At 39.7% G+C, this 22,929-nt stretch overlaps 1 protein-coding gene across 15 annotated transcripts in view; it reads left to right on the top strand.

Annotated features, from left to right (window-relative positions):
- The window catches only part of LOC108109454 (RNA-binding protein Nova-1), a 34,211-nt gene extending 13,725 nt beyond the window's left edge, over nucleotides 1-20,486 (top strand). For 4 of the 15 annotated variants that reach the window (XM_017218016.2, XM_017218051.2, XM_017218042.2 and 1 more), the window contains 6 exons: nucleotides 1,051-1,893; nucleotides 13,736-13,801; nucleotides 14,865-15,008; nucleotides 15,074-15,714; nucleotides 15,778-16,306; nucleotides 17,407-20,486. In XM_017218016.2, coding sequence (XP_017073505.1) covers nucleotides 1,776-1,893; nucleotides 13,736-13,801; nucleotides 14,865-15,008; nucleotides 15,074-15,714; nucleotides 15,778-16,306; nucleotides 17,407-17,627 — 1,719 coding nt within the window. In that variant the 5' untranslated portion in view covers nucleotides 1,051-1,775 and the 3' untranslated portion in view covers nucleotides 17,628-20,486. Of the gene's footprint in view, nucleotides 1-1,050; nucleotides 1,894-3,555; nucleotides 3,590-6,004; nucleotides 6,266-8,516; nucleotides 8,928-9,957; nucleotides 10,902-13,735; nucleotides 13,802-14,864; nucleotides 15,009-15,073; nucleotides 15,715-15,777; nucleotides 16,307-17,406 lie in introns of those variants that run through there. The other 11 variants (XM_017217956.2, XM_017217962.2, XM_017217973.2 and 8 more) reach the window with 11 other exon arrangements.
- Nucleotides 20,487-22,929: the final 2,443 nt, after the last annotated feature.

Below are 22,929 nucleotides of genomic sequence, written 5' to 3'. Positions count from 1 at the left end.
TTTCATTGCCATGTTAACGACGAAACTGGCTCGCCGGCCCAGGTATTCATAACTAACTAATACCGCTTCATGGGTTCGGACTTGTTTAGATAGATTTCAGCTGGAACGAATTTGAATTAACAATTTATAAACGTACGCTTTGGGCAGTTATTATTAGGATCGTGATTTAAATATGAATTTCGGGGGTATATATGCAGAGACAAAGGTTTCTCAACTTCTCAACTATATGGCATAGAAAGTTAAAGGGTGCTAAGTTATAGATACTAAGATAGATAGATATAAGATCTTAACTATAAAGTGTACATTTAGATACAGAGTTTTTTCTCAGCCCTTCTAACCAAATTCCCCCTTACATGGGATCCTTTCTTATAGGGGGCCTGCTTTCAAAACTATTTCTATGGATTCCAGTAATTCATGCTGTCGTCTGCTTTCAATCATGCCACATGTTCAACGTTCACAACGCTTGCTACTAAACCAATCTGTCATAAAACCCTCATCTGCCTGCCCCTCTCCCTCTTCTCGAACAGTTTTGATATGTGAATGCCTTACACAATCCACGCTTTTGAACCGAATAGCCCGGTCCACCACTTCCACTCCCCTTAAAATCCCGCCCCCATCAACCCTATTCTTGCAAGATGCCTTGCTAATTTTGTATATAAATAGCTTCTATTAAGTCGAAAGAAATCAAAATCAAAATCAAATGTTTGTACCTACTACCTACTACTATCTAAATGTTAATCACCTTTGTGTGTGTTTTTAATACTCGAGAAATGCATTGCCACTCTGACAACTGTATCTATATCTACAAGTTAAATGCGAAGTACATACCTATATATTGCCTAAATGTTTACTGTATGTATATTTATTATTGCTGCATAATTCACTCATAAATATTTTTTTCTTTTTCTTTTTTCATATAAACGTTTAAAAAAAAAAAAAATATACAAAACTCGCACATTCCACCACAAAACCACCAACAAAAAACCAACTCAAAAAACAAAAACAAAAACAAAAACTATAAAACTAAATCAAATGAAAACTGAAATATAGAAGGATCGTAAATAGAGTTTATTTACCTATATATGTGGATATATACATATATATAGCGACTGTCACTGTCACTGAGAGCGATCGATAGCCTGTAAATTCATGCGTGTGCATGAGTGGCAGCATCAGTAGCGCATCCAAGGACCAAGGACCTCATCCACATAGCCCATCAATCTCTCAGATGCCAGTGGCGGAACCACAACGATAAGGCATCGCATCGCATCGAATTGCATCCATTGGACAAGGGACAAGGGACAAGAACGTGGACTAAGGACTAAGGACAGTGACTGACTGCGCTCGTTTGATCGTTCGTTCTAGCTCACTCGCTCGCTCTATCGCTCTTTCGCTCGCAAAAGAACTAAAAGAAAAACCAAAACAGATCTATATACCAGATAACCAATACCAAGCAAGCCAAAAACCAAATAATACCAAGCTAAACAGACGCCTCATTTACCAAACATCGAACGTTTCGTTGTCGTTTAACCAAAACAGAAAAACAACCAAAAGCGAATCAAATCCAATCGAATCCAAGCCAATCCAAAAACCAATCCAATCCAATCAAATCAAATCAAATCAAATCGCAAATAGAAAAGAAATACTCAAAAACGAGACATAGAAAACAGAACAGTAAACAGTAACAGCAAAACAGTAACAGAAAACCCAAAGCTAAAGCTAAAGCCAATCATCAGTCAAAGTCGATAACCAAAACCAGCAACATTCAGTTAAAAATGGCCGAAGACGCTACCATGGAGACATGTCCAAGTCCTGAAATCGGCGACTCACGCAAAAGGCCACTCGATTCCGATCCGGAAAATGAACAAACTAAACGCTCACATTTCAGTTCCGGTAAGTTGACCAAAATCCAAATCCAAATCCAAAATCCAAAATTCCAATATCAAAAATTCCAAAAAAAAAATTCAAAATTAGAAAAATCAAAAGAATTCAATTTCCAAATTCAAAATCAAAATCGAATCCCAAAAATTCATTCAAAGCCAGCAGAAGGAAATCTCAAATCGCTCTTCCATATCCCCATTATCGTGCTCTCTCCTCCTCTCTCTCTCTATCTCTCTCTCTCTCTCTTTCTCTGTCTATATATCTGTCTTTATCTATCTATCGTTCGTTATCTACCTATCTATCCTATCCACTACTCTTTATCTCCGAAGCGTATAAATAACTCATTGAATTTGTTTGCCTAACTTTTTTGCCGATCGTGCCGTTTCCCTTCTTTGTTATATGGTCATGTTGTTGTAACCCCCCTCGATATATATATATCTGTATATATATATATATACAAACCCAATAGATACTCTATGATTTCGTAGCTTTTTTTGTGTCGTTTGTGTCGCTGTTGTTATTGTTGTTTGTTAAGTTTCAATTAATCAGCACGAGAAATTCATTTGCAGTTTTCCCCCAATACGTTCGATGTCAGTTTTGCAACCAAACGAACAGGCAGGCGGGCAGTCAGTTAGTCAGTCAGTCAGTCAGGCACAGACTTTGATTCGTAATTAAGCCAGATATGGCGTATACGCCCCGAGGGCTGCCTTCTATAGTCCAGCACTTCTAAATATGACAACTGGCATAAGGCATCATGCATCAGGCATGTTAGGCATCTCGTATCTAGTATCTAGAATATCTGGCGGCTGGCTGCTGGCTGCTGGCTGCTGTCCGTTTTGCGCAGGATTTGGCGCCGAGACATTGTGGGCCCAGTTTGACCCAATTTTCGTCAATGACCTCCGCCTCAAAATCTCCTGCAGCTTCTCATCAATGGCCTGCAATTAGATACAAGTGCCATAGCGGCGTCCCTGGGCTCACCACGAATGACATTTGAACAGCAGCTCCCCACTTGACGAACTAACTGCACTTGCCGGGGACAGGCTGCGAGGCTGAGGTTTGGGGTCACACAAATTCATATGAGAAGCATTAGCATTTGAAAGATACTCCACCACCTCTTCCTTCGATCATCTGTCGTTATTCGTAATCCGTAAGCTCCATTGCCAAACCCATACAGCCAGTCTGTCTGTCTGTCTGTCTTTCTGTCTTTCAGTCTGACCACCACGAGCTATTAACTAGTTGCTTTGCATGATTTGTTCGGCTCAAAACCAGCTGCTGGCATGTTCCAAGGTGAGCAGCCAACCAGCCACTACGCAATCGAAGTACCTGTCGTCATAGCCACAAAAATAGCAAAAGGTGTAAAATGTTAGAGTCGGCCTGTCGCCCCCGCTGGCTTTTGATATTTAGATGGCTAGAGCTTTGAGTCAAAAAAATATCTACATAATAAAAAGTAAACAAGTTTTCCAGTATCTTAATTGTTGGGCGAAAAGTGTGCTAGAGCTTCAAAAGAATAATTTTCAATGGGGAAAAGTTTAGTTTAGTTTCAGTTTTTCGTTGAACAGAGCAGGCTATGTGTATTAAGTAAAGTTGTTAAATATATATATAAAAAAATATCTGGAGAAAATTGAGCGAAATTTATGTGTTATCTTAATGTTGCATCAAAATTCTTAAGTTTTTACTTCGTTCATTGGGATGCGGAAGTGCTGTTCGAGTAAGTTGAAGTTCGTTAGATAGGTAAATATGAATAAATTTCCATATTCCATTGACATTATTTTCGTAGACATCATCAATAGTTTATGGGTTAGTTTTTTAGTTGGTTAAGAATTTGTTTGCTCTTCACCAGCTGATACCATTTTATCAGCTGTTTGGCCAATCTCTCGCCATTAGCCATTCAAACGTTGGCATTATGGATGAGTCCCGTCTAGATACATAGATACATTACGTTTGCTTGTACAGCCGGGCATTTGTTATTAATTAGCCACCATTGAGGCTGTCTTCTGGACAGAGAACAGGTCCACGTTCGGCTGTTTACCCACGTCGTTCTATTAGTTTTCTGGCAATTTATTTACTTAGCTGCCTTGACAGTCATTTGTTTTGTCTAATATCTATTTAATTTTTTCAGTTTTTTCTGTGTTATTTATAGCTGTCATGGTTGGATATTTCAATAGTTGGGGAGGAAGAAGAAAACAAAGTCTTTGGGTTGCACAGGGAAAAAGATGTTTATTTGTTAGATTATCCATCAAGTTAAAAGGTTTATTTAACTTCAGAAACGAAGTTTTAAGCTGGTTTTCAAATCTTTCTTATTCCCAAATTACATATATATTCCCAGTTTAAGTTCTTTGATCCATTATTTTGACATTTTTATACCTTTATATAATTTCGTTATTATTTGCCGTGTAGCCTCGACTAGAAATGCGTCAGTTGCTGGGGCTGCTGCAAAGGAAATGCAGTAAAATCGAGGAAAATAGAGGAAAAACGGGGCGGTGGGTCAGCTTGGTGGATCTGGTTGGGTCTGCTACTGCTGCTGCTGCTGCTGCGTCTGGTGCTGGTGGCTTATGTAATCAGTGCTGGCAGGGCAGCTGGAAAACGGTGCAAATAGTAGGGGGTGTATATTGTAGCATAGGCTACGCGGTGAGAGAGCGAAGAGAGCTGCTCTCGGAAAACGTTGACAGCATGGCAAGCGGTTGACCTACTTTGATGACAATGCGGGTGCGTACGTGTATCTGTGAGTGTGCCTGTGGTCGCTCCTCTGCCTCGCTGCTCGGTGTTCGGTGTTTTTTTTTTTCTTTTCTCCTAGGCAAAGGTCCTGCGCAGTAGGACAACTCAAACTCAGACTCGGCGACCAACCATTCAGCTGCACTGCAGCATTTGGCGCCATTGCAGCCGCCACAGCAGCCGCAGCAGCAACGTCCTTGAGTGGTGGGTCCTGTATAACTGGGTTGGTTAGCTGACTGTCTCACTGGCTTGCTGGCTAGTTGCAGCTTTCTAGCAGCTCAAAGTTATATGTGTAGTATAGCATCGGATGGCTGCTGTTGCCTGGCCAAATCTCAAGTGCGTTTACTGCCTAAGGGCTGTTCGCACTCACTCTTTCACTCTCTCTCTTACTGTTTTTGGCCACAATCTGAACTGGTATCTCTGTGGCGTGTTTTTTGGGTTACCTTATTCTTAGGTGCATTCCATTGTTGGGGCTCAAGTGGCCAGGCATTTGGTGTGACTGCACTTGTAGAGCATCTCGAGTGGCCTACTAATAACTCGAGAGGCCAGGCAGTTTTGGTTTTCTTTTTTAGGGCCAGTGATTAGGACAAGCCCGGCATCCTTTGATAATTGGGTCATCACTGGCCCTTAAATTACACATACGCAGTGTGGGTCAGTAGTAGTGATGGCAAAAGTAAATCTAACGATACTTTTTAGTCTCTTTTCGTAAAGAATTTGTGACTTAGCTTTATCTAGAAAGATAAAAAGTTACAAGTAAGCTAACGTTGTAGGTTTTTATGCCACATAGCTATGCCACGATGACAATTTGACAGCTCAATTACTTGGAATCGATTTGAATCGAATTCGATTAAGGTTTTCACTTAATCTTGAAGGATCCACCCATTAATTCCAGTTGTCATTTATGGATCGCTTGGTAAATCGTTTAATTTGCTCATTGAATTTCCATTGTTTGGCGGGTGAAAACGTGACACGTTCGCTCTTTCCGTTGTTGGCTTATCACGTTGGCTCATTCCGTATCACATGTTGCCACAGCAGTTTCTATTTTCGACACACGCCCCCCACTCATGTCTCCGCCCTTGTTTTGTTTCCACTCCCTTTGCCTCTCCTTTTGCTACATTATCTCGCGCTCTCCCTCTTTGGCGTTGATAATGAACCGAGTGACATGGAGTGGAGTGAGGCAATCAGCGGGGCAGCATTAGATCATATACACAGAGACACAGCGATATCATCATCATCATCATCATCATGATCGTACACTCTGACTCATGAACCTCGCTCTCGGTTTGGCCTCTCCGGATCTCTCGCACGTTAGTAAGTAGATTCTCCAATTCTCCGGCTCTCTGGCAAACTCTATGCTTGAGTCGCGGCTCCGTCTTCGCATCGAACGGAATTCTTCAGTGCGGTTTGGTCGTTCGTTTCGTGCGCTCGCTCGCTCGTGCCGATCGTTTTATTTTTCCATTCCGAATTCCCAACTCCCGCGCAGCCATTTTGCCAGTGATTTGATTGGTTATTTTGGCTATTTTGGCCAACAGCATGTTGTTTGCCAGAACCACCTCGTCTACGTCGATCAGTCCGCCGGCCATGATGATGCAGCAGGATCACAACCAACTGGGACATCAACTACATCAATTGCAGCAGCAGCAGCCAGCCTATCAGCTACAGCAAAGCTTCTGTACGTCTCGGTTAAGTGTATATCTGTTCACCTGTTTCGGTTTTCTTGTTGACCTTGATAATTAGCGTTTGCATTGGTAATTATAGGGTTTATCTTATACATTTCGTATTTGCCAGGAGCTTTGCTGCTGCCAACTGTTTGCCATCACCTGAGTGTGCCTAAGGCATTCGTACACACACGCACACACTGCGTATGCGTAATATTCCGATATTTATATTAGCCAACATAAAGCAACGCGGCAATTAACGTCTTGTCAACTGGGTTTATCTATCTTTTCAAGGTCGCCCCTTGGTTTGTTATACTCTCTCGAATATATAGTGTCTTTTGGCCCTGGAAAGACAAACTTTTCCATCAATACTAGCACTGGCTAATCGCTGAAAAGCCCAAACCAAACCAAAACTGAACTAAGCCCACACAGATCATAGCAATGTATTCAGTTCAATGCCAGTCATAATGATTATTCAAAAATAAAAAGAAGAAAAATAACACTATAGAAACGACAACTCGAGGTGAAGTTTGACCTCAACTCAAGCTGGGATCGGATTGAATCGGGCTTTATCAGTTGATTCTCAAAATCAATTTCGAGTTAGCTGTGTTCGTAATTAACTCAAGAGTCACGCTTCCCCTCGACTACTACGAGTACTTGTCGTACTTAGGGCCAACCGAAAAATAAAAAAAAAACATAAAAATCATGAAACATGTTGACTTGAAATGCGGGAAGCAAATGCGGCGGCAAAACTTAACCTTGAAAAGCGATTTGAATGTGGGCAAACATGTCTCACTCTATCTCTCTGATTGTGTGTGTGTGTGTGTGAGTGTGTGTTTTTGTATGTTCATTTGAAAGAGCCAAAAATAAGTCAAGACACTCGTGGCCATGCCCAAAAACTGCTCATGTTGCTCGGTCTCCAGCTCTAACCAAGACGAAGAAAATAAAAAACCAAGAAAATAAATAGAAATAAAAAACACACTCATACATTAATATTCCCCCCAAAAAAAGAAAAAGAAGCCGCTCCAAAAGCGACGTGCGGGCATTTTACTTTTATTTTTCTTGGCAAAGTCTTCTTACTCTTCTGCTTTGGTTGCCCAACTGTCTTGGCTGGCATTTTGGCGAAAATGTCCGAAAAATGTGTTATTTATGCGTGCCACAAATTCACATTTCTACGGGGCTGCTTGCTCACACATCCAGTAGCTTTTTCGGCTCTCCATTGTGTAATAGCCGAAGTTCGACTCTGGCCACAACCAGTTGTTAATTTGGTTGCCATTTGGCAAGACTAGCGGCCAGGCAGGTGTTTTGCCCATTGAGCTGGCATTTCGTCTTCTACAGCCAGGCATGGAGACTTCTCAATGGCGAGAGTAATAAATCAATTTTAAGAGCCGAAAGGGTTTTGTTTTCTTTTCTCTGTGTGTGTTTGGAAAGATGATCTCAGAAAGGTATTCAGAAACGACGCCCACTTGAAGTTTTTTATTTCCGTTTCAGAGTGTGTTCATTTTGTCAGATGACATTTGTATATTTGAAGTTGTTTTTGAATTTAGTCATTAATTTGTACCTTCCAGTGATTAGTTGAAATTGCCGAGGCAGATCATTAAAAATATTGTTTCGCTTGGCTTGTTAATAAACCCCATTTAATGCTCGCTTGGCTACTGTTGGTAATCAGCTTGTTTAAACGGAGTCAAGGTCTTACAGTATTGAAATACAAAAAACAGAAATTTAGAACAGAATATTTAAAGCAATTGGTTATTGTAGAAGATAGGCAGAGATGGTGTTACTCCCTCCTCTCATCACTTTCAGCTTCTGCCCAATCATCATCAGCGGACCTTATCAATGGGCTTCCGCTATTTCATCAATTAAAATGCTTTCAACTCGCTCAATTCCATCTGGCCATGATATTTGTTACAGCTTTTGAATACATCCGAACCATGTATTGCATATTATCGTTTTTGTTTTATTTATTATTATTATTTTTATTTATTTTTTTGTTTTTTGTTTAACCATTATCGTCCATGCATATAAATGTGCTTGTAATTATCGAAAGCCAGCCATAGCGCAAATATAATTATAGATTAAAAATAAATTGATGTGCATGCCACACAGCAGAACGATAAACTTAAAGCCGAAATGTAAAACCACACAAAAAAAAAGAACATTTTCAATAAAATCACGAACAGTTGTTTTTGTTGTTGTCCCCCCACCTAAAGCGTGCGATTAGCCATAATACCAAACTAAAAGTCGCGTATAACTTAAACTATCCAGCAGCAGCAGCAGCAGCATTTCCACACAACCAATGAAAACTCTCAACCGAACTCTCTCAAATCTCAAATGTGATAAAATCCCAAGCAAGCAAAGCGGTTAAGAAAATGTTGTGATAAAAAGCTACGCAAAAGTAATGACTAAAATATTAAATACATAGAAAATCGGAAAGTTATTAAACAAAAAACAAAAACGACTGAAATGAAAAATAAATAAAGAAAAATCAAAAATCAAACACATCGCCAGGCAGCAAGCAGCATCAGAATCATCTCAAAAGATCGCCGTCCTGTCATCGAGCCAAGCTTCTTCAAGTATTATAGAACCGACTGCAACATCAGCTCTCAACTATCAACTATCAACTCTCCAATCTCCAAACTCAACTCTGAACTCTGAACTCAACTCAACAGCTGAATGGTAAAAGCTTTGGCATTGTTTTCTAAATGTCTTCCATAGCATTTCTGGATGTTGTGTAACTATCGTCATTAACAAACCGCCATCTCCTACCATGGACATACTATCTCTATATCTCTAAAAATATATACTATATATCGTCATAGCACCAATTGTCATTCAACTACTCTCTCTCTCTCTCTCAATGCCTATATGTCTATATATCAAGTATTATATATTGTTCCGATGGATAGTAGGGACAAGAACCAACCAAGACAGAGGCTGCCAAATGCAATGTCAAAAAAAAAAAATAATCATCCAAAATCAATCGACAACAATCGATAACTTTTGCTGAAGCTTGCTGCTGCCGCTTTCTCTGTCTCTGTCTGTCTCTCACTCAGCCTCCTTCTATAAAAAATATATATTATATATATATCAATTGCATCGTAATTGTTGTTGTTGTTGTTATCGTACAAAAAAAACTATCTAACCAGAAACCATCAAGAAAAAAGGCCTAAAGGCACGCACCAACAGAACAACACTAAAATCGCCATCAAAGAACACCAAATATATATATCTAATCAATATCGAACGTCATCTATCGAATCAAAAATCGAATTAATTCAAGTCATCCGGATGTCGAGCGACCTACTAAACCACTGCGATGTCACCACTCTATTCAACCCGATCTATATATCTATATCTATATATATATATATGTCAACTTACTTACAACCACCGCATCATCATGAAGAGCATTATCCTTTAAAAAAAGAAATGCACAGTCCAAATGCCTTACAAAACTGCCATTAAACTCGATGTATCAATAATGAATATGCAACTCAGTTAACGATGGAGGGCGAGGGGGAGAGAGACTGAGAATTGAGGTCCTACTTGCAACATGCTCTATCTCTCTCCTGCTCGCCACATGAACCATGCGTGCCTATATATATGTCTATGTGTGTGTGGGATCAAAAACCAATAGAAAACCTATGAAAAGCCAGCTTAATTTAAACAAATTTTCCATTTCTTTTTCTTTCGTTTGTTGAACAAGTTTAATGATTGGAAAACGGCGCGTAGGTTAAATCGAAACAGAGCAACGACCACACGCCCAAAAACTAAAAATAAAAACTACAAAAACAATCTACAATTACAATATTATATATAAAAAAACATCAAAAATTAAACAAAATAAATCGCATAAGTCAGTTGAATATATAAGGGAAAAAACGAGTACAATCGATTCAAGGCAGAATCAATTCCGTCGCAAGCAAAACTGAAGACTGAACGGGAACGGCAACAATTCCAAGGCAATGGAGAGTATTATGAAGTCGGCCATGGACAGGGCGGCCGAGCAGCTGATTCAGCAGTTTGGCTTTGATTACATGCAGCAGCAGCTGCAGCTGCAACATCAGCAGCAGCAACAGCAGCTACAGCAACATCAACTGCAACAGCAGCAGCCAGAACAAGAACCAGAAAACGAACATCTCACATACCGATATCAGCAATCAAAGCCCACACATATGCAGCAATTAGCTTATAACTATCAGCCACGACATTCCACAACCACGTCGTCGCCCTCATCAACACATTCGCTGACCAGCAGCAGCAGCAACAGCAGCAGCGGCAGCAGCAGCAGCAGCAGCAACATCGGCAACATCAGCAACATCAGCAACATCAGCAGACACAGCAATCATAGCAACGCTGCATACTCATTAGCCGTTCATAGCTATAAACAGGATGATTTTTCGGCTAATCTCAGTCATATTCCGCATCATCAGATGGATCAATCGCCGATGAGTGAGAATGGTTCGCCAAATGCAACGCCAGGTGCACTGACGCCACCAGCAACATCGTTAACTGGCAACACGTCAGCAACATTGGCGGCAACAGCAGCATCAGCAGCAGCAGCAGCAACAGCAACATCGGGTGCCAACAACGCGCAACAGCAACAGCAACTGCTGGGCAACTATAAGACTAACTCCTGCTGGTGTTACGGTGAGTCTGATTAAGAACAAAAACGCAATCAACAACATCAGCATAGAACTATCAAAAGTTGCGCACAACTTCCTCTACTACACCATACATAAAATGTACACCACTTCTCTATCTATATAACTATCTCGAGCTCGCTACAAACCAACCAACCAACCAACCAACCAGCCAACAACAGCATCAATCACCACGTCGCCTCATTCTAAATGCCGCCAGCAACTTAAAGAACCAAAAAAAAAAAAAAAAAAAAAAAAAAAAAAAAAAAAAAGAAAAGTACAAGAACAAGATCGCCCAAAATGTCAAACGAACCAGAACGCCAAACAAGATGCCACAAGCTATAAATGAGTTATCCATTAACATTGCGTTGAAAGTTTCGAAAGAAAATAATCCAAACATCACCAACATCCAGCACACATTCCTCCGATACACAAAATAAAACCAACAAAATCAACAACAAACACTCATAGAAAACTCAGCAGCCAAAAAAGAAACAACCAGCCAGCAAAAAAAAAAAAAAGAAACAGCCACAATCGACTATATAAAAATCTCATATGCTAATCGTACGCTTTAATGTGGGCGTCCATTTCAATTTTGAATGTGCCTTCAAATATTATGTCTTACGTATACACGACTTTCCTTCAGCATGTGCCGTGCCCTAGTGATGATTCATGAGTGTTTTATTAAGATTTACACTTGGATTTAGTGGAAGAGTGTGTTTGAAGGGGAATTAGCTAAGAAAATGTCTTAACTAGTCTCAAACTAGGTTTTTATTTCGATTTTTATGAGTGTCAATCAAAGTCCTCTTAAATTTTGTTGATTCAACCACTTTTATTCAGAGTAAAGTAGAAGATACTTACAATTTCTCACTTAAAAGTTAAGTTTTGGATTCCAAAGTTTGGGGTTGTAGAATTTGATATTAGTCTACCTTAAAGATTTTTCCATAAATTCTTTAAAAACTCTTTTCTTTTTCTTTTCTTCTTCTGATTACCATAGCAAGGAGTATTTAAACAAGTTTAGAAAACCAAAAATCAATTTAAGCAATCTTTCATTGTCTTTAAAGACCATTTAAAGCACTTCCTGGTATGCAGAAAAATAAACGAAGTTGTCGCTTTGCAGGAACCAATCATTTAATCGCGTGTCATATGTCCCTGCACTACGCATACGTCGCGTGGTACGCGACAAGCACTTGCTACTCGGGCTTTGCTTTAACAATTTGCGTGTTGCAGATTGCCGCTCCATGGCATTTATTGTGGTTTTTGGGTTCTGGAATGGTATATAGTATATAGTATATAGTATAGTATGGGATGGTAGCTGTGTGCCAGCTTGTCGTTAGCCTAGTTTCCCGTCCAATCCCGTCCATACAATGCATACGAAATTAGTCTCCAGTCTGCCAGCCTGACTGCCTGACTGCCTGCCTGCCTTCTGCAGCCATCCTGCAATAGCCCCCTACCACGCCCACATGCAGCTCAATGGGCGGTCGGTGGTCTTTCTGGCCAATGTGCTGCAAGTGTTATTTATGACAGTCACATAATTTAAGCTGCTGCACAGTGTCAACAACAACGCAGCTTCGCAGCGTTCTTGGCCGGTCCTTGGTGGCCCATAAAACGCTAAGCAAATGGTTTTTGTTTATACCCTCTCTGCATATTATTTACCATGCACATTTTCTAGCTCTCCTTTATTTACGAGTATTTTCTTTTACCATAAAATTTATTGGGTTTTCTTTTGCTTTTACTTTTTTGTTTTGCTGCCGTAAAGGAATTTTACGAAATTCCACTCTATTCATATGGAATAAATGATAGATAACTGACAGATGCGTCCGGCGTACGCGGAGCACTTTCAATTATTTCTGTTTCAGTGGCGGAAATTGGCCAGCATGCTGCTAAATATGTGGGCTCAATTCGCTTTCGTTGCACATTGCGAATTCTTTGCAAATCGCATTTTCACACATGCATGTAAAGCAGGGCAAATGGTCCAAGTTTTCCACCCCCTCCTCGAATACACCGAACAGCAAAACACCAAACCCCAAACCCCAAACCAAAAACCCAAGCCCCGCGGCAATGTCAGTGCATCATGGCGCACATGTGTGTGCGATGTATCTAATTAGAGAAATACTTTTGAAGGACACTCTGCCGCTGAGTGGCAACGAGACCAAGACGACGTCAACGTATGGCACACATTTCACCCATTCCCAAGGGGGCAGGACGGGGGCTTGAAGGAAAAGGAAGGAACTGGGGTGGTGGTCACAAAAGGGGGTACTACGAGGAGGATAGAGGCTAAATTTAAACAAAACGAGTGCCAAGTGGCAGCGACAAAGTCTTGGGCTGTGCCTTGTCTGCCTTGCCTTGCCTGCCTGCCTTGCCAGCCGCCAAGTTGCACGATGGCAGGCAGTCAGGTGCAACGCGCTTAGATCATTCCATTCTGCTCCATGCTCCGTTGTTGTTTTTGTTGTTGTTCTAGCCAATGCTCTTGTGTAATAGAGCGTCTCCGCTTGACACATTTTATTAATTGAAATTTGTTTGTTTACTACTACTGCCGTCGTCGTCGTCGTCGTCGCCGACTGTCGGTTGAGTCGGCGACTTCAGACTTGAGGCTGTGTGACGCAGATGATATCATTCATTCGCAGGGAGGAGGTTCCATTGGATCAGCCATCAGTATCTGCATCAGCCATCAGTATCTGCATCTCCATCTCTATCTGCATTTGCTGCATCATCCATGATTCGCTACATTCACATCATTTAGCCGTGTAATGCATGTGTATTGCTGGCGCTTTAATTTTTGTTTTCGAGAAAATCCCAACTTATAATCATTGTTTGTGTGTTCTTTTCTTTCCATTTCAGGTGAGTCAGTTTGTTCTGGAATTGAGGTTGAAATTGAAAATAATAACAATAATCATATTCATCATGGTAAGCTTTGTCACACTTTCATTAAATACCATTAAATCCATCTTTGTCTAGCCAAACGATCGACTAATTCAAGATTAATACACCGACTAAAGTGTAGCTCTATCCGTTTCTTTTTCTGTATCTCTAAAACTAGATCGCTGTCTGTGTTTTTTTTTGAATATTTCGCTGCCGAAAGCGCGCTTTTTGACTGAAAAAAAAACGAAAACGAAAACAGACTGATTGTGTGACCCAACTGACTACCAACTACTAAGCACATTAACCTTTGACCCTTTGACCGACTTTTGCTTTGACTTACATTATGTTTTTTGGAATTTATTTCGTTTTTTTTTTCGCTTTTGTGGGTTGCCCAAGCGCGGGCAGTGTAGATAGTAAATTTGCGGGGGGCTCTCGTTTTTTGTTTATAAACTTTGTTTCCTTTGGTCAAGCCAATAACCTTGGGCGGAGAAGTAGTCAACGGTCTTTCATGTGTTTCGTGTGTCGCCAGCATTGTCTGTTCCATCTCATCTCGAGCGCATATCTCCCTCATGGCTTGCCCACCAACAACAACCACCAACAACAACCAAAAGAAACTACTACTACAGAAACAGACCACAGTCGACAACCATGCCAGCACCACCATAACCAATCCATGCCCACACAGCAGTTAACCATGCTAAAAACCAATCACTAAAACTAAGTCGAATTAGAAATCGAAATCGAAATCGAAATCGAAATCCATATCTCTATCTGAAAACTATAAACTAAAAACTAACTAAAGTTTACGAACGTCCCTCGTTGCGAGCGTCCAGCTGAACGAACAAACGATCGACGCTGAAATGCTGTTATTATTTTTAATTTGTAACAACCTGCCGAATGAGCTAGAAACTAGATCTAACCAGCAACTAACTAGATTGTATGCAACAGCCAAGGGCACACAGACTAACCTGTACAACAACCCCTAATCTATTGACTTAAAAAAAAAGAATAATAAAATTTAAAATTAAAAAGAAACCAAATCCAAGAGAATCCCCTGAGACTAATCCACTGGTTGCCCTGTGAACTCCTCTTGATCTTATGCTTTCAGGCGAGACAACGTATCACATGAAAATACTGGTGCCCGCGGTGGCCTCCGGGGCCATCATCGGCAAAGGTGGCGAGACTATCGCCTCCCTGCAGAAGGACACGGGTGCTAGGGTCAAGATGTCCAAGTCCCATGACTTCTACCCAGGTGAGTCTTACTAAGCTTTACATTATCTCTGATCTTAACTAATGGTTAAAATCCCTTATTTTTAGGCACCACCGAACGAGTGTGCCTGATCACTGGCTCCACGGAGGCCATCATGGTCGTGCTGGAGTTCATTATGGACAAGATTCGCGAGAAGCCCGATCTGACCAACAAGATTGTCGATGCCGAGTCAAAACAGACCCAGGAGCGCGACAAGCAGGTCAAGATCCTGGTGCCCAACTCGACCGCCGGCATGATTATTGGCAAGGGCGGTGCCTTCATTAAACAGATTAAGGAGGAGAGCGGCTCCTATGTCCAGATCTCGCAGAAGCCCAAGGATGTCTCTCTGCAGGAGCGCTGCATCACCATCATTGGTGACAAGGAGAACAATAAGAATGCCTGCAAGATGATTCTCTCGAAGATCGTCGAGGATCCTCAGTCGGGCACCTGCCTGAATGTCTCATATGCGGACGTCAGTGGACCGGTGGCCAACTTCAATCCAACCGGTTCTCCATATGCCACCAATCAAAATGCCATCAACTCGAGCACCGCCTCGTTGAACTCCACGCTGGGCACCACGATCGGCGGGGCGAACTCGGCGGCCAGCCTGCTAGTCCACGGCACCGGCATCAATTTGTCCATTAATCTGGGCTCACCCAATCCGGCGCCAAATCTAACGGTTGCCACTCAACTGCTCGAGCATATTAAGGTAAGAATGGGATGTTTTCAATGTAAACATGGCGTATACTTAATATTTGTTTTTTTCTTATAGGTTGCCATGCGGGGCTCTGGCTACTCGGAGACCGTCACGAACGAAGTAGTCGCCGCCCTTGGCGTACTGGCCAAGTACGGCGTCCTGGGAATGGGTGTGGGCGTGCCGCATACCAATGGCGCCCACTCAACGCTGGGCAACTTTCTTGGGGTAACGACGCTGGACCAGCAGACTGCGGCCGCCGCATCCGCGGCCACCGCCAGCAATGTGTTCGGTGCCGTCGGCCAGGTTAATCTGGAGCAGTATGCCGCAGCAGCGGCCGCTGCAGCTGCCGCTAGCCGGCCGACGCAGTCGCAACTGGACGCTGCCGCTGTGCAATTCGATCCATTCCGCCATTTGGGCTCGGCCACGGCGCCGGGCGCCACGCCCGTCTCGCTGAATAACAATAGCTTCGGGCTGACGGCAGCCACGGGAACGGCGACCACGGCACAGCTGGGCGGACTCAGCAAGAGCCCAACACCTGGTGATTTGAGCTCCAAGGACTCGAAGAACGTTGAGGTGCCGGAAGTGATTATCGGCGCTATTCTAGGTGCGCGTCCTTACTATTATCCCTACTAAATTGCAAAAAACCAAGCAACAGAGAACCAACAACACCGCAATTTTCTTTACCACTTTCAAATATCCCAGCTCCCAGCTCCCAATACCCAACCTTCTCCTAAATCCCCGTTTGACCCTTAGCACCTGTGAAAATGCCGGAGGATTAACAGTACCCCCATCCCGCTTCCATTTTTGATTAGCCATAAAAACCATTAGACATAGAGCAAAAGCCAACCAGACACAGGCACTTCATTCCAGACTCATTCCAGAGAGAGAGAGAGAGAGAGAGAGAGAGAGTCGATTTATTGAGTTATTTTTCTAATTCCATTCCTTGCACACATTCCGTTAGACATTCTCAGAAGGTTTTTCCAGTTAACAATTTCATTCAAACTTATAGCGAAATTTCTAGTCAAGTTCTTGCCTCTCACCCATCCGTCAGCATATGAACCATGCTACCCTTTCGAAAACCGCTCAATCTTTCCCAGAAAAGCCAACATTACCACCACCACCACCACCACAACCCACTGAAAATTCGCACAGAACAGCAGCATCCGTTAGGATTAAGATGAAGAAGAAGGAGAGTAGGCCGTAGGTTTTAGCAGTTAGATTTTCGTAGGTCGAAAACACACTTCACAGTTCACACTTTTTTCACCATTTCGTTTAAGCCCAACGAATTTTTGTCGATATACTTACAGTTGGCTAGTGCAATACTTGGGTAACCACGCGTGAAATATATAATTTACATTCGCTTGTGGCGCAGTTAATAATGTTTATTTTTTTGTTACCTCAGTGTCAGTTGTGTAAGGTCGTGAGGTCATTAGGTTATAGCCCACTCTGTGACCCCCTTTTGTTTTTTCACCTTTCGTTCTTTGGTTTATCTTTTTTTTCTTGTGTTTACTTTTTTCTTTTACTATTTTTTGGCGTCCTTAACACCTTACCGCTAAAAACACGCCTATATATGAAAAAAAAAATCAAATCTTTAAACTATAATACCCACATATATATATATATAATAATATATTATCCATAATATCATTTTTAATAATTTTACAAAAGAAAATATTTAACATAAATCTGATGCAAATATTCCAGGTCCGAACGGTCGTAGTTTAGTTGAAATTCAACATGTTTCTGGCGCAAATGTGCAAATTTCCAAAAAGGGCATATTCGCACCTGGCACTAGAAATCGCATTGTAACCATAACTGGTCAGCCCGGTGCCATTGCCAAAGCGCAATATCTAATTGAACAGAAAATCAACGACGAGGAGACAAAGAGGGCGCGACAAATTCCATTAACCACTGTTGTGAATTAAAAAAAAAGAAAAACAAACAAAAAAACAAAAACTAAAACAAAAACATACAACATACACATAATAATATCCGAGTAAAGCAACCAACCAGCAATCTTAACAAAACAACAAACAAACAGGCAAAGAAAAGCAAAACAACAACAACCAAACTACCCCTTACTATACCCCCCTTCCTTATAACACACAAAAACAAACACACATACATAGTTTTTCCTCTAAAAAAATTTGTTAATTTCTTAAAGAAAAGAGGAGGAGAAGAACACTTTAAATGATAAAGAAAAAACTAAAAATAAAATGAGAAGGAAAAACACCAATTGTTATGCGTGCAGCTAAGAGTTAAGCAATTAAAAACAAAAAAACAAAGAAAATAATACTATAATTATGTATTTGCAAGAGAAAAACCCCATAAACCTTTTGAGTAATCTGTTCCAAGGCCTTCACCTCAAGAGATTTGCTTTAACTAAAGACGCCCTTTAAGAGAGAACGGGCGGAGAGAGGGAAACTACGAACTAGTGAACTTTTTGTATAGATACTATGTACTACCCTTCTCTACTATTACTACTATTATTGTTGCATTTGTTTGTCACGCTCGAAACGTAAAAAATTGAAAACAAGTTATATTGCCAATTGCCAGTTAGACACAAACTAGTTGCAAAAGTTAAACACACAAAAAAAGAAGCAAAGAAAAATGAAGGAAAATTCAAACAGAAAAAACGTTTGGGTTTTGTTTGTTTTTGTGATGCGTATGTTTGCGTTGCGTGTTTTGTTTTTATATATGTATAATATATATATATATATATTATTTTTTTTTATTCTTTGGTACTCCCGACCAAGCTTTACGATATACAATATACATGGGGCATATATACATATGTATATGTACACAGTTGTTGAGTCTTGTTTATATATATATATTATCTACACACACACACACATATGCCCATACATATATATATATACATATGCCGCCACCCACTTACACACACACACAACCCCAACACACACCTAATTATTAGCATTATGTTGAGCTAAAAAACAAGTTGAAAAAGAAAGAAAATGTATAATGAGCGAGCGTTTTCAGTGAAAACTTCAGGTGATTCTTACCCTCGAAATAAGGTAAATATTTTACTACACCCTCTCACACACACAGAGAAACAACAACAACAAAAATACAAACACTTGCTATATTACAACAACTACAACAACAGGCTAGTGAAATGAAAAACAAAAATACAATTTCAGACATAAGAAAAACCCAAACTTTAAAAAGTGACTCTGTTGACATTTTTTCGTGATTTCGTTAAAGTTTTTTCTGTTTTTTTTATCTGTTCTCTGTTGTTGCCCCTCTCCATATAACTGCTTATCGCTGTTACTATATATATATATCTTATATATACACCTAAGATTCTGCAGCCCGACCTTTGTATATGAACACTTTCGGTACGCTACAGTTGATGTTGATCATGATAATGTTGTTTAGTTATAGATACGATCCGATCTGATCGGATCGAGTGGTGTTAATGTGTTGCGCGCGCACGTGAGTCTCCTTTTGGTTATGATTTTGTGCTCCCGATTTGTTACTCCTTTTGTTTTCTATATATAATACATACATATATATATTTTATTTATGAAAAGAAAAAAATTGATAAACACACATTGCGATTTGTTAGTTGCCAGTCTGAGAACTGCACTCTCTCCCCACTCTTTGACCTTTCCGTCTGTTTTTTCCCCCCCGTCATTTTGCGTTTGTTAACCTCATTTCTTTTGGTAAATTTAGCACATTTGTTTCTTACCATTTCTAATTTTAAGTCTTACATTTTCTCTCACCTAATGCATCACAAAATATCTTAAAAATATATATATGTAAAACTTAGTGAAAAGCAACGTTTCTTTGTAAAATATTCACATTAAAAAAAAGCATTCATTTAGGGGTTTCTTCATACGTCAAAAAACAAAAAAACAAACAATCCACCATATCCAATTTCCCTTGTTAATTTTAAGTATTGTGCAATTATTAAACATTATTTCAAAAAACATTTCACAACGATTATATGTACATATCTATCTAGAAACGCAGTGTAAAGACAGAAGAAGATGTTAACATCACATTTTGATAATTTCCCAAAATTCATATATATACACACACACAAATTACACACACACACACAAGGACTAAAGTACCCATACACCGCTCACCTACAGAGAGAGAAATATTCCTTACTTGTAATGAAGTTTTTCTTATTTACTTTATTCCTTACACATATAATTTAGTTTAACACAATTCTTTTCGATAAATAAAAGCGAAGATGAAACGAAATTTAAATAAAATTTGATTACAAAAACAACAATAAAAACCAACCAATGTGCAATGTTTATTTTCGTGTTTAATTTTATGGAGCGTAATGCGCACCACCACCATCGCCCCCCTCCATTGCCCACCACCCATCCACACACCCACAAGCGCTGCACCCCACCACTAACCAAATCGTATTACCCTTCAAAAAAAAAAAACCAACTCAATCTACAACATTATCATGACCAATCAAAATCAACTCAATCAGACAGTCAGCCCCTCAATCAGTCAACACAATTCTTTGCTCAGTTCGATTTCTGCAACGATTTCGATTTCAATTTCGATTCAATCACTGAAAACGCTCATCAACGTAGTGAAAATGATAAATCAGTTAAATGAAAATGAAAAACCACAGTAATAAACCAATCCTAAGCTAAGTCTATATATATTTAAGTTAAAAGTTGTTCTTATTAATTTTTGCTATTATTGTTAAAACTTACCTACAATTGTTCTTATTTGTGCAATATTTATATGATACGATTAAAAAAAAAGAAAATACAAAAATCAAATGAAAAACAGAACATATAATTAACAAAACAAAAACAAAAACGAAAATGATAAGATAAAACGAAGGAGATCTATAAGCAAACTAAAAGAGAGAAAGTGAAAAAATATGGAAACAAAGATGAGAGTAAATTTGAAAGTACAGTCGTAAATGCTAGTGTGCCTTGAAATATGCATTAACATCCAAAAAGAAAACTAAAAACGAAAACGTAAAGGGGAGAAGGTATAAGGAAAATCGATGTTGGTGTTTTATTTTAAATCAATGATTTTATGTTTATGTCATAAAGCGAAAAACAAAAACAGAATTTTTGAAAATACATACAAATGAACAATAGACCGTCTGAGAACAGCAGAATTCCACAAGTAACAACTTTGAAACGTAGCTTAACAAACAAAAGAAACAACAACAGCCAAAAATCACAACAAGCATAAAGACACAAGCTCCCCCTTCGTCCACCCCACAACAACCAGTCAACCAATCAATCAGTCAATCAGCCAATCAGTCAACCAATCAACCAAACCAACAAACAAACGTACATTTCTTTCGACTTCTTTGGCTTGCGTCAAAAATGGGAAATCAGAATCGAAGCACTATATAGTCCATAACAATATCACAGACATACAGACTACCCTTACACCCCCCTACATATACCACACACACCCACACACACAGACAAAACACACCGCCACCCATACATTCACACATTCGTACTAAATATCAGTATCACTACTTGCGCGTGCTCACTGTGTTATGTTTAAAAATGTATGAGTTTTATATGATATCTAAACATAGTAGAGGAAGGATGAAGAAATAAACACAAATATATATACTTATATTTGTACTGGATCTGTGATATGTATTTAAAAACAAAACAAAAAAAAATGGAAACAAAAAAAAGAAAACAACAAGAAAAAAGTCAACAAAACAAAGCAAAAAATATATTTATTAAAAAGGAAAGGAAGTCAAACGATACTTGAAATTAATTATGAAATAATTAATTTTTTAATGAGACAACTAAGAGAAAAGAAAAGCTTTACTTGAAAAGCAAAAGAAATCTCCCCCGAAAATCAAGTTCTCAATTCATCGATCGATGCATTATGCATTGGACAGTCCGAGAGAATCAGAGTCCAACCACACCCCCCACCCCCTGCCCCGAAAAAACTCTCTCCATATGCATACGTACATTCACTGCAAAAGGTCTTTGCCACAATTCCAAGCTCCGGTTTTTGTCTCTCACAACAAACAAACATTTTGTCCGATTTGTGATCCAAAAATTATGTAATATTACCTCTCTGAGGCTGAGAGGGCATGACGAAGGGTAGTTGAGGGGAAAATAAAAACAAACTGATGAGATACTCGAGGGTTAAGAACCGATCGGATGAGATTTGAGAAATATATCCGATTGGTTCTGTTAGCCCGCGTCCCGCTTTCGACGTGTTTATATGCTTGTTTGGATTTTATTGTTTGAATGCGTTTGTTATTTGCTGTACAAATTGAAGCTTCATGCAACCACGCTGGCCCACATCCGCAGGAATTTGCAGAAAGAAAAAAATGGTATGTGGGTGGCCTTCAGCACACACACACACACACTCAGTCTGCCCACCCCCCAAATCCAAGTTAGAGAGCCGCATGATTGCTTTGTGCTTACCATCGATACAACTGTTACTGCCACTGTGGCATCCACAAACTAAAAGTTAGAAGAAAAAAAACTTACCACTTATCAGGCACATTTGTCATGCAATTCACCCCCTTTCGCCGCCACCCACTGTACACCAACTTTATCCACTGCAATCATACGAAACTAGGAAACTTTGGAAAGACGTGCGCATTATTGAGTTCGGCACACCACTCATACACCCATTTAACAAACACACACACACACACAGGAGTTTAGGAGTTTTATTAAATTACATACACACACACACATATATATATATATATTGAAAGGCATCTATAACAATAACAATGGAGGAAAGGCTAGATGGTAGGGAAAATAAATGAAAAGTAATACAGCTGTTATTTCAACGACGGAGTCTATTAGTGTTAAAGTAGTAAACATAAAAGCAACTTTTATTAACTATATACATACAGTACATTAAATATCTAAACTAATTCAAATTCAAACTTTGAAAATTTAAAGAAACAAATAAAAGCGAAGTGGCAAGCCGAGAGTTTTGCTCTTCGAAAGGAAAATCCGTATGTTGCTAAAAGAAACGAAAAGAAAAGAAAAGAAAAATACAAATATGTAAAGAGGAGTTCAATTTATCAATCAAATCTCGTATAGTGCATACATATATTACATACATACATAACGGCATACTTAAACCGAAAGTTGATCGTAATGAGAGTAACTTTAATTATAATTTGTTATGCTTTGGCGCCACCACCAACCCCCACACTGTTATTAGAACAATTAAACATTATTGATATATAAATGTACACCCTCC

This window comes from Drosophila eugracilis, unplaced genomic scaffold (genome assembly GCF_018153835.1).
Source record: "Drosophila eugracilis isolate 14026-0451.02 unplaced genomic scaffold, ASM1815383v1 contig_47, whole genome shotgun sequence".
In the NCBI taxonomy this organism is placed as follows: Eukaryota; Metazoa; Arthropoda; class Insecta; order Diptera; family Drosophilidae; genus Drosophila; species Drosophila eugracilis.
This window is presented reverse-complemented; position numbering and strand designations above follow the sequence as displayed.